The 12,850-nt window shown below is 43.0% G+C and overlaps 1 protein-coding gene across 2 annotated transcripts in view; it reads left to right on the top strand.

Annotated features, from left to right (window-relative positions):
* Positions 1-10,872: 10,872 nt before the first annotated feature.
* The window catches only part of LOC130831023 (serpin B3-like), a 34,960-nt gene continuing 32,982 nt past the window's right edge, over positions 10,873-12,850 (top strand). For both annotated transcript variants that reach the window (XM_057698450.1, XM_057698449.1), the window contains exons 1-3: positions 10,873-10,976; positions 11,582-11,771; positions 12,416-12,472. In XM_057698450.1, coding sequence (XP_057554433.1) covers positions 11,607-11,771; positions 12,416-12,472 — 222 coding nt within the window. In that variant the 5' untranslated portion in view covers positions 10,873-10,976; positions 11,582-11,606. The remainder of the gene's footprint in view (positions 10,977-11,581; positions 11,772-12,415; positions 12,473-12,850) is intronic.

The raw sequence follows: 12,850 nt of genomic DNA, 5'->3' as shown, positions 1-12,850 counted from the left end.
ATTCATTGGAGTTGACTCAGAGGATAGTTCTCCTCCTGGGATTGGCCCCTCATCTGAATTCTCTTAGGCAGTTAAGGGGTAGGATGTAAAAGCTCTTCCGGAGCCTTTTCGCACTTAAAAAAAAAATGCTAAAATAATCCTCTTGCCAAAGAGACACATTGAGAGGTGGCAATTTTTTCTCCCCTACATGTTTAGTAGAAAACTTTACCAGGGGAACTTCCCTGGCAGTCCAGGGGTTAGGATTCCAGGCTTCCACTGCAGGGAGCATGGGTTCGATCCCTGATCAGGGAACTAAGATCCTGCAAGCCAAATGGCAAAGAAAGAAAAAAAGAAGGAAGGAAGGAAAGAAAGGAAGAAAGAAAGAAAGAGAAAGAATGAAATAAAGAAAAGTTCACCATATTTATTCAGTAACCCTAAAAGTTTGGTGGTTTGGGTTGTTGTTGTTTTTTATGTGTAGGTAAGGCAGGAATGAGACCCTAGGGAGAGAGTATAAAGTGGTAAGAGAGGAGGGCCTAAAACTGACCTTAAAGTACATCAATATATAAAGGTTAGGTATTGACACCTTTTTTTTCCCAAACATAGCTTTTCTTAGGGGACTGTACTCATTCCGAATCCTTCCCAGTCAGTCCTCAGTCCCAGCTGATTTCATAAACCATGAATTTCAGAGGATGTGAGGAAAGTCAAAATTCTCCACAGCCACACTCAGCAGCCCAAGAACTAAGCAGAGGAAGTCAATGTTTCACCATTAAGTGTGAGACATGATCAAGGGACCTGACAGACTGGCCAGGGAGTGGGTCCCTGAGTAAGCGATGCAGTGAACAGGCTGGGAGGGATGGCAAGGCAGGGGCCGTTGCCTTGATGAGCAGAGAGGCCCTGGGGCACCTAAGGAGGTTGAAGCAAGACGTGATGGGAATGAGTTTCTGAGAAATACCAGAGGATCAGAAATTTGGCCCAGGACCGGGGATTTTCAGGTGTACTTTAACATGGAAAGTTTTAGGTAATAAATAAGATCAGAGTGTCACTCTAGGTGTGAATTAACTTCTAATGAGTCAATGAACTTACAACTGGTATAGAGTTATTTGGGGTTTTTTTTGGGAGGGTGGGCCGTTTGAAGAAATTGATGGTTAGAATGCCTTTCGACCATACTTTTCAACTACTTGCTATTTCAGTTGGGTTTTCCAAAGGAACTTTACAAGTGCAAACAACTGAGGACAAAGACTCATAGGCATTTGAATCATAGCAGGTAGAGGGCATGGGGGACATCTCTCTATGAGAATTGAAAAGCTTTGCCTGTTGTTCTAGGCCAACTAGAAGGCAGAGAACCAACTGCCCTGCCTAGGGGCCACATGTAAGAGAAATTGAAGGGAAATTCAACACCTGTATCTTTATTTTTAAAGGAATACATTTTAATGAATTAAATCAAGCAGAATACAATGAGGCCATATTGATACAAAATAAGTAAATGACTACATTAAAAGTCTTATACTGAGTGGATGTTTACCTGTTGTCAAAGTGCCTCCCCACAGGGCACCACCTCACATCTATTGAAGTGGCCAAAATTTAAATTTACATTTAAAGAACTGGCCTTATCAAATATTAGAGAGAATGCAAAGCAAGGAAAACTCTCATACAATCCCGGGGGGAATGCAAGAGGGTGTGACCACTTCGGAAATCACTTTGGTAATTTCTTATAAAAAGTAAACATTGACTTAACATATGATCCAGCAGTGCCACTCCTTGCGATCCACCCAAGAGAGCTGAAAACAGGTGTCTGCAAAAGGGCTTGTGCACAAGTGTTCAAGGCCGCTTTATCGATAATGGCCAGAAACTGGAAAAAAGTCAAATTGGCCCCAGGGGGCGAGTGGATAAACAATAAATGGGACTCAGCCACGAAAAGAAGAAAATTCTGATTGCTGCAGAGACTGGGATGAACCATCTCTACCCTGTGCTGCGGAGAAAAGCTGCACAGAAAGCGTCCCCACTGTGTGATTCCACACATGTGGAGTCTGCCGGATGGAAAGCTGAGGAGTGCTTTCCCAGGGCTGCCGTCAGAGAGGAAATGGATGCAAAAGAGTCCAAGGGAAATTTCTGGTGGAGATGAATGCTCTATAGCCTGATTGAGTGGTGCTTACAAGGGTGTTTACATTTGTGAAAAGTCACTGATGTGTACACTCACAATGTGTCAGTTTGTTTTATGTAAATTCTGCCTCATAAAGTAGATAGGGAAGAGGGAGAGGAAGAGAAAGAGGCAAAACACACGTGGTTTCTGTTGCCTCTGGAAGTATTTGAGTGAAAAACAATCCTTACCTAACTATGTTTTGAAGAACAACCCCCATCTTACCAACTTCTGTCTGATCCTAATTTATTTATACACATTTAACCATATTTAATTATATATCAGTGTTCGTATCATATGGATCAAGAAACATCATGAAATTGTAAATTAAGAAATAAAATTTTATACAAAATGAAATCAAATAAAATTCTGTGATTTGAAATCTACCAACTTGCATGTACTGATAATCAAGAGGTGGAAAAAAATGAGTACATTTAAAATTTCGTTGGAGATTTAAAAGTTTGATGAGAAAAATTCATTTCCAGATAATTTTCCTTTAAATATCGTTTCACCAAATATGATATTTAAAGCTATTTTCATGTCAATGTTTGGTACAATTTTCAATAGTCAAAGATGAAAGCCATGCTTCACACACCACGTGTGTTGTATAACTGAAAGGATAGATGCTTTCTTCCCTTACAAAACGATATTTTCCTCTTAAGGGAAACTCCCTCAATGTATAATCTTGTTAGTTGCAGCAGCACACAGGTCTGTCTGAATTATTCCTGCTGTCTCCCTAGACTGCACCCAGGTGGTGAGTAACTCCAGGACAAATGAGGGAATGTATGACTCTTCCCCCTTAAGTCACTCGGAAGCCTATTCTTTGTGCTATAAGAACTCACCTGTATCTCTATTCCAAAAGACAATAGAAACATCCAGAAAATGTATAATTTGTCTCACTGCGTGGAGTGTAGCCTTGGCCTTTCAGCTATGATTCTGCACCTACCATATGCCACACTGGATAAGGAAATGGATTCTCAGATATAAGATGACAAAAAAATATGAGTAAATAAAGTCACCCAGCATCCTGAGGGTCAGGACAGGGGAACTGAATTCAGAACACAAGCAGGCAAGAACTTGGAAAAATGCCCTAAGCTTGATGGCCAAGGCAGAGTTCAAGGTCTGGAAGTAGAGTAGCAGTACGGGTACAATATGAACATGGAATGAGCCGAGATCAGCCAGAAAAATAGCTGGTGGGCAGTCAGAAAGGCAGAAATCCACAAAATTCAGGGGTCCCATAAAAGAGACAACCTCTCAATAGACACAAGAGACCACCACTCACCCAGGGTCCTGCCCTCACAGTGGCTGTGTGTGTGTGTGTGATTCCCCAGAGACAGGGCCATCCCAGGGCATAGAAACCCAGCACCAGGCCCTGGCCTTCTAGGGTCTTAGCGCCTAAGGCTCTGTTGTCTCTGTGCCAGATAATCATCTGCCCAAATGAGGAGAAAGCAGAAATCCACATAACCCACAATATGGCCTAAGAGGACTCACAGTTCATTTGGGACTAATAATGCGATTGTTTCCTCCACTGAAGGATTTATTTCACACTTTTTTTTCTCTAACAATAATTGTAAGGAAAAAAAAAGAAAATCTTGCGTTTTATTTGGTTTTTTTTTTTGGAGTACATTCTACGTGAGACAGTGATCAGAGTAAGTGAAGTGAAGATCAACTGCACATGATAAACGGAGGGTCACCTGCATGGTCACCTCCCTGCAGTGACGTTACTGGCCATTGCAGGACAGCACATCATGACCTCAAAGGCAATGACGAGGCCTCTACTGCAGAGGATCCTGGCATCTCTCTGCTTCCACCACAGGGGGACTCTGCATCCTGGGACCCATGAAGCTTGTCACAAGATCCCTGCTCCCTTATTCCCCAGAGCTCATCCCATTTTTTTCATAGATTTCTTTTAAATTGTTAAGCTGCAACATGCATAGTTTAATAAAAAATTTAACCAGTTGAAAGGTACTAAACAACAATAAACAAATAAACACAAAATCTTTTCCATTGGTAACATGTTAAGATGAATACAGGGTTTTGTTACCGTCTTACTGAAATTTTTCTATGTGTGGCTAGCCTACATATCCCATGTTTTCTGTAATCATGCAGATGTGAGTGGACGTTTGAATGATAAAATTAATGAAAAGTATATTTACTGTAGAGAAGCATTTCACAAGGCATCCAAACTGGGTTTAGAGAACAAAATTATTCAAGAAATTCTCCACTGATGTAGGTTCATTTCAGAAACTGCACATGGTAGTGCTAGGAGGTCATCTTCTCCATCCCAAGCCCCCACATTCCAAAGACACATGCACATAGATGGGGGGGTTAAATAAGTGCATAAGTGCTCAGAGGTCCTGGGACCTTAGGCTGACCCCCAGAGAGGGGCATGGAAAGGCTGCTTAGACATATGTCAATTTTAGAACTGGTTAGTCTACCAACACCTCCTTCAGGGACAGGCTTTGGGTGTGACAGTGACACAAAAAGTGCTTGGAGAGGCAGAATGCATCACAAATAATGGATCACAGGTGAGTATTTCCAAAACTCAAGGGATTTATCCATGTAAGCTTCGTGAGTCAGAACTTTTGAACACCCTCAACGGGTTTAATATACACTTCGTTGTCCTGGAAACTCACTTCCAAATGCTGATGTGGAGGTAAATCAAGCAGAGAGAGGAATGAGTGCCTCTCTACCTGAAATTCACTAACATTTTAGAACCCATCAATGACAGCTCAGATTCTAATATGGCGGCTATGGACAGGATGGCCATGATTTGGTTTCTAAGCAAAGTTAGAGGATGCTGCTGTGGATGATGATGGTGGTGGTGGTGGTGGTGGTGGTGGTGATGGTGGTGCTGGTGATGGTGGTGGTGGTGGAGGCAGCAGCAAAGATGAGGAAAAGAGCAGCTACCTTCAGTTGGAGGCATACTAAGTTCAAGATTCCTTAAGAAGCACATTGTCTACTTATCCTCAAACAACTCAATAAAGTAGAAACTCTTATGAAACCCATTTTTTAAATTGAAGAAACTGAAGGTCAGAGGGGTGGACACAACTACCCAAGGCCATGTGTCTCTTCCCAAAGCCCAGAAGAGTGTTCAGTGTGTCTGACCCGAAACTTGGCACATAAGAGGAGGATGTAGAAATGGACAGGAACAAAATTTGTTTTTATTGCTGAAGTGGTGACCTTAATTCCCTGGAGTAATTATTTTCCACGGAATTAGATAGTGGACCATTTCACAGGGAGTGCGCACCAAATATAATGTTAGAAGTTACTATAGAGATCATGTATCCAGTGCTCTACATTCAAGCAATAAAAACCCAAATTCCAAAGACCTTCTCTGAGGTCACAGTTAAGTCAAGGCAGAACTGGGATAGAAACTCTAACTTCCTGACTCCAAGCCTGGTGTTCTTTGTTTTGCTTCATTCTCTTCACTGTTTGATCACTTCAGTTTTACCTGTTATGTTGGCAGTGATCTGTTATCCTCCAAAAGCACTGACTGCACGGGTCTGGGGGTATCCATTCCCCAACCCACGTGCCTTTGGTCATCATCAACATACCCGGGGCTGATTGCCCTGTGGTTCATACCTAACAGATTACACGGGAGTTAAATACCTCTGTTTTCATTTGGGAAATTATATCCTTCATTGATAAGTTTCCATTGGATGCTGTGTCCTTGCTCCTTCAATAAATTGGTAGATTGAATACTGGATATAAGATGTGCAGGGACCAGGAACTGACCAGATTCTGGAGAACTTGCATTTCCAGACATTGATGTACACGCTAAGCATGCAGAGATGACTCCAGTTACTGGCAGAGACTCATATGAGCAGGAAATATCAATATGATAGAGTTAATAGTATGAAAAATCTTCACCAAGCACTCTAGGAGGACTGGACAGGGTGGGATTGTTAGGGAGAGGCAGAAAAAAATGCTCCCGGGAGGAGAGTTTGGCTTGACTCCACTGACAAATGGTCTGATTTACATGTTTTCTTGTTCAAAATGTCAATGTATTGATTTAGAAAGCAAATCACTCTATAAATTTATATTAATTGATGTTATCACACTGGACCACTGAGATATGGAAGGAAGTGATGACAGCTAACCCTGGCAGTCCTTGTGAGACACTTGTTAAAGCCAGGATCACTTCTGCGAGTACGGAGGCTGCTCCCAGAGTCATGGTGGGGGGGAGTGTGTCATGCTCTCAGATTTTGTATCAGTGGTGAGGCTTAGGATGTCAATTGTTCCCCAAATGTAAAGGAAGCTTGGCAAACTTCCCTTGTCATTCAGTCCCCGATTCTAGCACTGGGGTAGAGACCCTTCCCAGAGCCCAGTAGTAAGTCATGGAAAATAGCTAAGAACCCGTTGTATGGAGAATGGATCACGAAGAAGAAATAACTACATGATGATTAAACAAATTATGTGAGCATCCCTACATTAATTTGAATCAAGAAGCATTCATCCAAATGTAGGAAGCGAACAATCAGTTGTCCTTACTTGGTGCGAAAAGTCTCTCTCTCTGTGTTTGAAAGACACACTAATTCTACTGCAACATTAACAGAGACACACAAAGCAGATGTGGGAGTCAGTTCCATTTTTCTGACAAGAAAAGAAGCTATGGAATGAAATTTTAACTAAGGACTTTATCAGTCCTTCATTCATATATAATATTAATGAATTCAAATGTTAAATGTCAATCCAAAACTAATGGAAAGAAGGGCTGTATGAATGGCTCCAGAGATGGGAGATGTGAGAGAGGATGGAGTACAGAGCTGGGAGGGAAGGAAGGGACAGACCCTAAGTTGAGAGGATCTGCTGGACAGAACCCACTGCTGTGGATGCATGACAAGGTAGAAAAGAGACACAGCACCTGCGGTCGGTCCATCCCTAGGAAGAGCTGAAAGACTGCACTTAAGGGTGGCCATGGAAAGGGAGCTTGAACTTTCTGTCTTGAAGGAGACAGAAGAAGGAGAGCTGAGGATAGGATTCCCAGGAAGAGGAGTCAATGGGTGACAAATTTTCCACAAATACACTACAAGGACAGAAAAGGAGGCCATCAGGAGACTAGTAAGAAATGACCGTTGGACTTTAGCAGGAAACTTTGAGTGTCATGGGTTAGACTAGAGTAGACACAGAAACACATGAGGAATCTGCCCTCATCTGGGTAAACCTCAGCCTGAAACACAAACCACAGACATTTTCACTGTCTCAGAGTTTCTAGAGAAACCACCAATGAAGCAGATGGCTCTCAGTGCTAATCACCTATCACAGAGAGTGAGCCTGCCCCCATCACGACAGCTTGGTGCTGCATGTGCCTGACACCAGTGCCCCCTTTCCTCCCCACACCTGCTTCTCAATATGGGACCAACCTGATCCCAAATTTCCATTGAAAGATGTTCTTCCTAAAGCCATTTACTTACCATAAAAAGTCAAGGGTCTAGTACAAAACAAATGACAGTCAAAATGGGTAATTAAGGAAAGATTAATAAAGGGACTGTACAAAGCATGGTCAGGGCTCAGAGAAACCAGGGAAGGATGGTGAAGCATCTCAGGGCAGAAACAGTGCAGAGACATTTACACCCCTAGACCTACATGGCAAGGGCAGGAATGGTGACCAAAATCCAGAGGAAGTACCTGTAGCTGCAGAAAAGTCTTCCCAATAAGATCTGTAGCCTTTGGTAAAGAAATGCAGCCATCCCTTGGCAACCTCGCTGAGAGGAAGCCTGGGGACCGAGCACCCTGAGCTCACCCCATTGTGGGTCTACTCTTGCTGCCCCCCACGGGCCAGATGCAAAGTTGCTCAGAGGACAAGACCCTGCTATGTCACCCTACATCTCTGCTTCCTGGGGCCACAGGAGGTTGAGACAGTGAAGGGGAAACTGGAGAAACAAAATAAAATCCCTAGCACCCCCAGATCCCTTTTAATCCCATTTCTTCTTCCCTCTAGAACATTCCCACTCCATGAATACTTCAGACACAGGCATCAGCAATAATTAATATTGCTTTATCGAGTGTATTCAAATAGATAAGAAAGATCATGAGTCCAGTTACCAAAAGGATAAAAGATATGACAAGATTCTCACCAAGGAGAAGCTTTGACTAGAATAGAGATGTGACATAAAATAAGCATGGATTCCATCTCTTGCCTATAAGACACAGGTTTTGAAGTCACCGAGGAAGTGGGAAGCACTTGGGATGAAGAAAAAACCACGAATGCTGGAGGCTCAACCGACCATCCGTGCATAGGAAGGAGTAACACGCAGGATGCTACGAGGGCACGTGGTAAAACACCTGCATGGCAGAAACTGGAAAAGGGACGTTGAGACAAAGAAAGAAGCATGGCTGGAAAAGACAGTGGAAACAAGAGAAAGAGAAGACCATGTTTTCTCTTCTTCACGGTATGATACAGGGGAATGAAGAGTGCCCCTAAGAAAAGATCAAGGGACCTGCAGTCATGGGGAAAATACATATTTCACATAAAGCAACGAGGAAGCTGGAGAGTCCTAGGAAAAGAGAGAGAATACAATAGGCTTTTTGGCAGCAGGACAGGAAAGCCAAGATGAAACAAGGAAAAGGGACTTGAAATACATCAGCAAGTGAGAGAGTGAAATGGTGACCAGCATAGAGTGGGATGAGTGTCCCGGGTGGAGTTGCAGGCATGGAATGGGGGGACGGGTGGAGGGGACATGAACTGTCTCAATCTCCATGACATCCCTACATGTGAGATCATTCCCTAAGGAATGAAAATCAAGGCGAAACGGATTCATTCTGTTTTGCTGTTATTCACAGTGTACATATGTATATCTGTACCTGTACCTGTAGGGAATCGTGTAATTGGTGGTTATCCTATTATTGGATGCTTGAAGGATCTCCTCCAATAACCAGTTTACCTGCAAATGGGAACAACCACCTATTTGATAAGAAGGAAGTAATAAATTCTCCCTATTATGTGCAACTCAATAATGCTGACAAATCTTCTCCGCCTTCACAAGGACGTAAGCTTTCGCAAAACAGGGGAGCTCTTTCTTAATCAAACAATAAAGGTATTACAAGTAACACGATGGTTTCTGAACCATAGATCTCCTCTTTCCTCTACCTCATGTCTCCATCAGCTCTGCTGCTGGGACTTTGTTGTGGGAGAATCTTCTTGTGAATGAATGATGTGCTGGGACTACAGACTCTGCTTACGCCAGAGGTTAAAAAGGACCAAGGACAGTAAGAAGTGCTGGAAACGCGCAGAGAATCAGAACTCCATACACACCTGCTTCCATCACAGTCTGGAGGGAATATAAAATGCTGCAGCTGCTGTGAAAAGCAGGATTTCAATTCTTCTAACTTAGTCATAAACTTAGCATTGAGCCAGAAATTTGACACTTAGGTAAATGCCTAAGAAATTAAAACATATGTCCACACTGAAATTTCTAAATTTTATCCAGCCCTTAAAACCTGTCTGAAACCCAGCCTTTCCTCCAAGTGACTGAGGGGTTCACAGAGGACATTGAGGGTAACATTCCCACCCCTTCAGTTATTATGGGAGGACATTATCACTTTTGAGAGGACAAAAGAAACAGGTTCTTTTCATTTAAACACAAGGTGATATGTCACTAAAAGCCCAGAGTCTAACAGACTACCCTGTGGAGAGTGGCTGCACACACAGCTTCCTGAACCAGCTGCCTGCCTGGAGAGCTCACCTGGGCAGTTCACTGCCTTAGAAACCTGGGCTTCTGTGCAGCTGCCTTGTGCCTCATTTCTGTCATCTGTGAAATGGGGAAAACAAAGGCACCAGCCTGAATAAGGTGCTAAAGAGGGAAACAGGTGAATACATATCTCCCCTCAGGAGAATTCAACAATTTTTAATATATTTCTGCTATGAGAACACCACGCCCATGATGAGAAGGAGGCTCCAGTGGCATCAGACATAACAGTGGCCCTCAAAGAACAGGCTTTTTCTCTTTTCTTGTTACGGGAATTTGACTCCGTTGTCCAGACTGTGACTCGGAAGCTGGTGCGCTAAAGAGCAGGCTGACTGGGAAATGTCACGATTCTGGAGCCCAAACAATTCATGTTTCTCATACATCTTTGTGTAAAAAGTAGATAGATCCCTGTCATCAAAATGGTCTCTGTCTGTGTCCATCATTCTTCTCACTGAGAGCAGCTTACACTGCAGGGAAATGAGCTTCCCTTAGACACAAGGGACCCTCTGAGATTGGCTGCAAGGGGCGTGTGGGTCACAGGGAGGACCACGGCCAAGGGCCAGCCTTTAGGGGAAGGCAAATGACACTTGTTCTCCACCAACTGCTGAGACACTTTGACAGGGGCAGGATCTCTTAAGCTGAGAATTGGAGCTATTTTCCTCATTATACAGAATAATTCTGAAGGAAGTGGTCAGGTTGGAAAAGCCCATTTTGAACATAAGATGGAGAATGTAAGCTTTTTCATTCTTGGTGTTAGAAGTGGCCTTAAACGCAAGTCAACATATAAGAGAACGATTCTTGGAGGTTTAGCTGTGGTTGGGCGCGGTAGCTCAAGGCATGTGAAGAAGTGGGAATTTAATTTTATTCTCATCGGTGTTGCAAGGCACCTACATGCATTTCATAGGAGCTAGTGATTGCAGGTCACCATTTCTTCTGCAGATGAAAAGGAAGTAAAGAAATAGAATATTAATCTTGTCTTTAGTCACAGAGATCACATGCTCATGAAAGCAGCAGTACTTGGTGAAGAAATCAGAAGTGGATTTACTTGAAATACCAGCTGCTGTGAGGAATGGGAGGCGGCAAGAGAGAGTATATATTCAGGACCCAACCATCCAGGGCACATAGGCTGACCGGCTGCCCGCCCACCTCTGCTTTCTCCAGGATCACAGGTACGTGCTTCCAGCAGCTCTGTCTGAATACATGACTCCTTTCTGAAAATAATGACACATTTTTTTTATCAGGCATCTATTTCACTCGGTATGATGGTACTTAATCTGCCAGGGTAAATGTAAGAGACCTTTTCCTCCTGATTTATTTCTTAGGAAACTGATTCATGGCAAAAAACAAAAAGAAAAAAATGTACCTTCGGGAGCTCATGTGATCAGGGATAGGATGTCTGGCACCCACAGATCCTTCAAGAAAAGATAGGGACACACCTAATGGGAGACCGCAGGCTATTACCCCATGACTCTCTGCCTCGGTATCTGTTACAAAGCATTGTCTACCCAGTTTTAACAGAGCTAGTAAGAAATAAAAGATTAAGATATTTTATTAGATTTTCACAAAGGATTTCTTCAAATACTAATTTCAGTAGTCTTCTAATTATCAAACATATACATGTACATTGAGAAAAGGCTTTAAAAGTAAAAGGAAGGAAGCTATCGTTGTCAGAATCCCACAACCCAGATAGAAGGCATTTCTTTTCAGAAAATCAATTACGCACTAACCTTCCCTTCAGTAAAGTCATTCTAAAATGAATCTCATGCTTTACCAGGAGCTCCAGACAGCGTCCAGCCACCATGAGTTCACTCAGTGAAGCAAACACCCACTTTGCAATCGACCTGTTCAAACAGATCAGAGGATCAAAGGAGCAAAATGTCTTCTATTCCCCTTTCAATATCATGTCAGCCTTAGCCATGACTTCCTTAGGGGCCCGAGGACACACGGCATCAGAAATTGAGAAGGTAGGTGGCAGCTTCCTCTATGGTGACATGTTTGCACTGGTTTCTGTGTTGGCTGGTGTGCAGATGACCACAGGTCTGGCTCTCCCCAGGGGGAGCACAGGGAGCGGCAAGCATCCCCGTGACTGGGTGGGCACAGAGCTGTGGGGAGCATACACTCTCCCCCAGTGCTCTGCCCCACCTCTTCCCTGTGCCTATACTTCCTTTGGGAGCTGGGATGAACCCTACAATTTCGCAATGACCAGAGCTGAGGCTTAAAGGGGAGAGTTCAGGTAGAAGTGATTCACTGACTAAAATCCATGGGAGACATCTACCTGTGTTTCCTCAGCAACAAATGAAAAGTGAATCAGGATTCTTTGAAGTGGCTGGTGATCAGCCAGCATTCTATTTTTCACACACAGTCTGTGTTTCTTAAGGAGCAAATTCTTGAACAGAACACTTCTTTGTACTTTTTCTTTGTTTCTTTCAGGTTTTCTTTCTTTTCTTTTCTTTCTTTTTTGGATTAGTTTTGTATTTTGTTTTGTTTCTTTTCATGGATTCTTCTTTATCTTTCCTTTTTTCTTCCTTCCTTCATTTCTTTCTTCTTTATTTACTCTGAAGTACGTAGATCTTTAAAGTTTCCTTGTTCTACTCCCTGTCTCCTCCAGGTCCTTCACTTTAATGGAATCACAGGGAGCACAAAAGGAGGAGCCACAAAAGATCCCGTAAGTCACAGAGCTTTGGATGTAGAAGGAGATCACATATCCAAGAGGGTCATAGTTTAAACTAGGAATTTCAGATCAACTGGGAAAAGTCAATTTCGAGGGAAATCTTAAGGCAAAATTGATTGCACAGAGTGTTTCTCATTTCCTATTACATTTTATTTCATATGTTTGTCTTCCTGAGAGGACATGATCATGTGCTTCACAGCAGGGGCTCTGAAACCCACAGACTATGTTCAAATTCCTGCTCTGCTCTTCAGGAATGAGGAATGTGGGAGAAAACACCTGCCCTGAGGCACAGTGACATCATCCCCATTAACTCTGGGCAGCTCTGCTGCAAACATGCAAATACAAGTGAAGCAGGACAGCAGTGCTGGGATA

This window comes from Hippopotamus amphibius, chromosome 11 (assembly GCF_030028045.1).
Source record: "Hippopotamus amphibius kiboko isolate mHipAmp2 chromosome 11, mHipAmp2.hap2, whole genome shotgun sequence".
Lineage (NCBI taxonomy): Eukaryota > Metazoa > Chordata > Mammalia > Artiodactyla > Hippopotamidae > Hippopotamus > Hippopotamus amphibius.
This window is presented reverse-complemented; position numbering and strand designations above follow the sequence as displayed.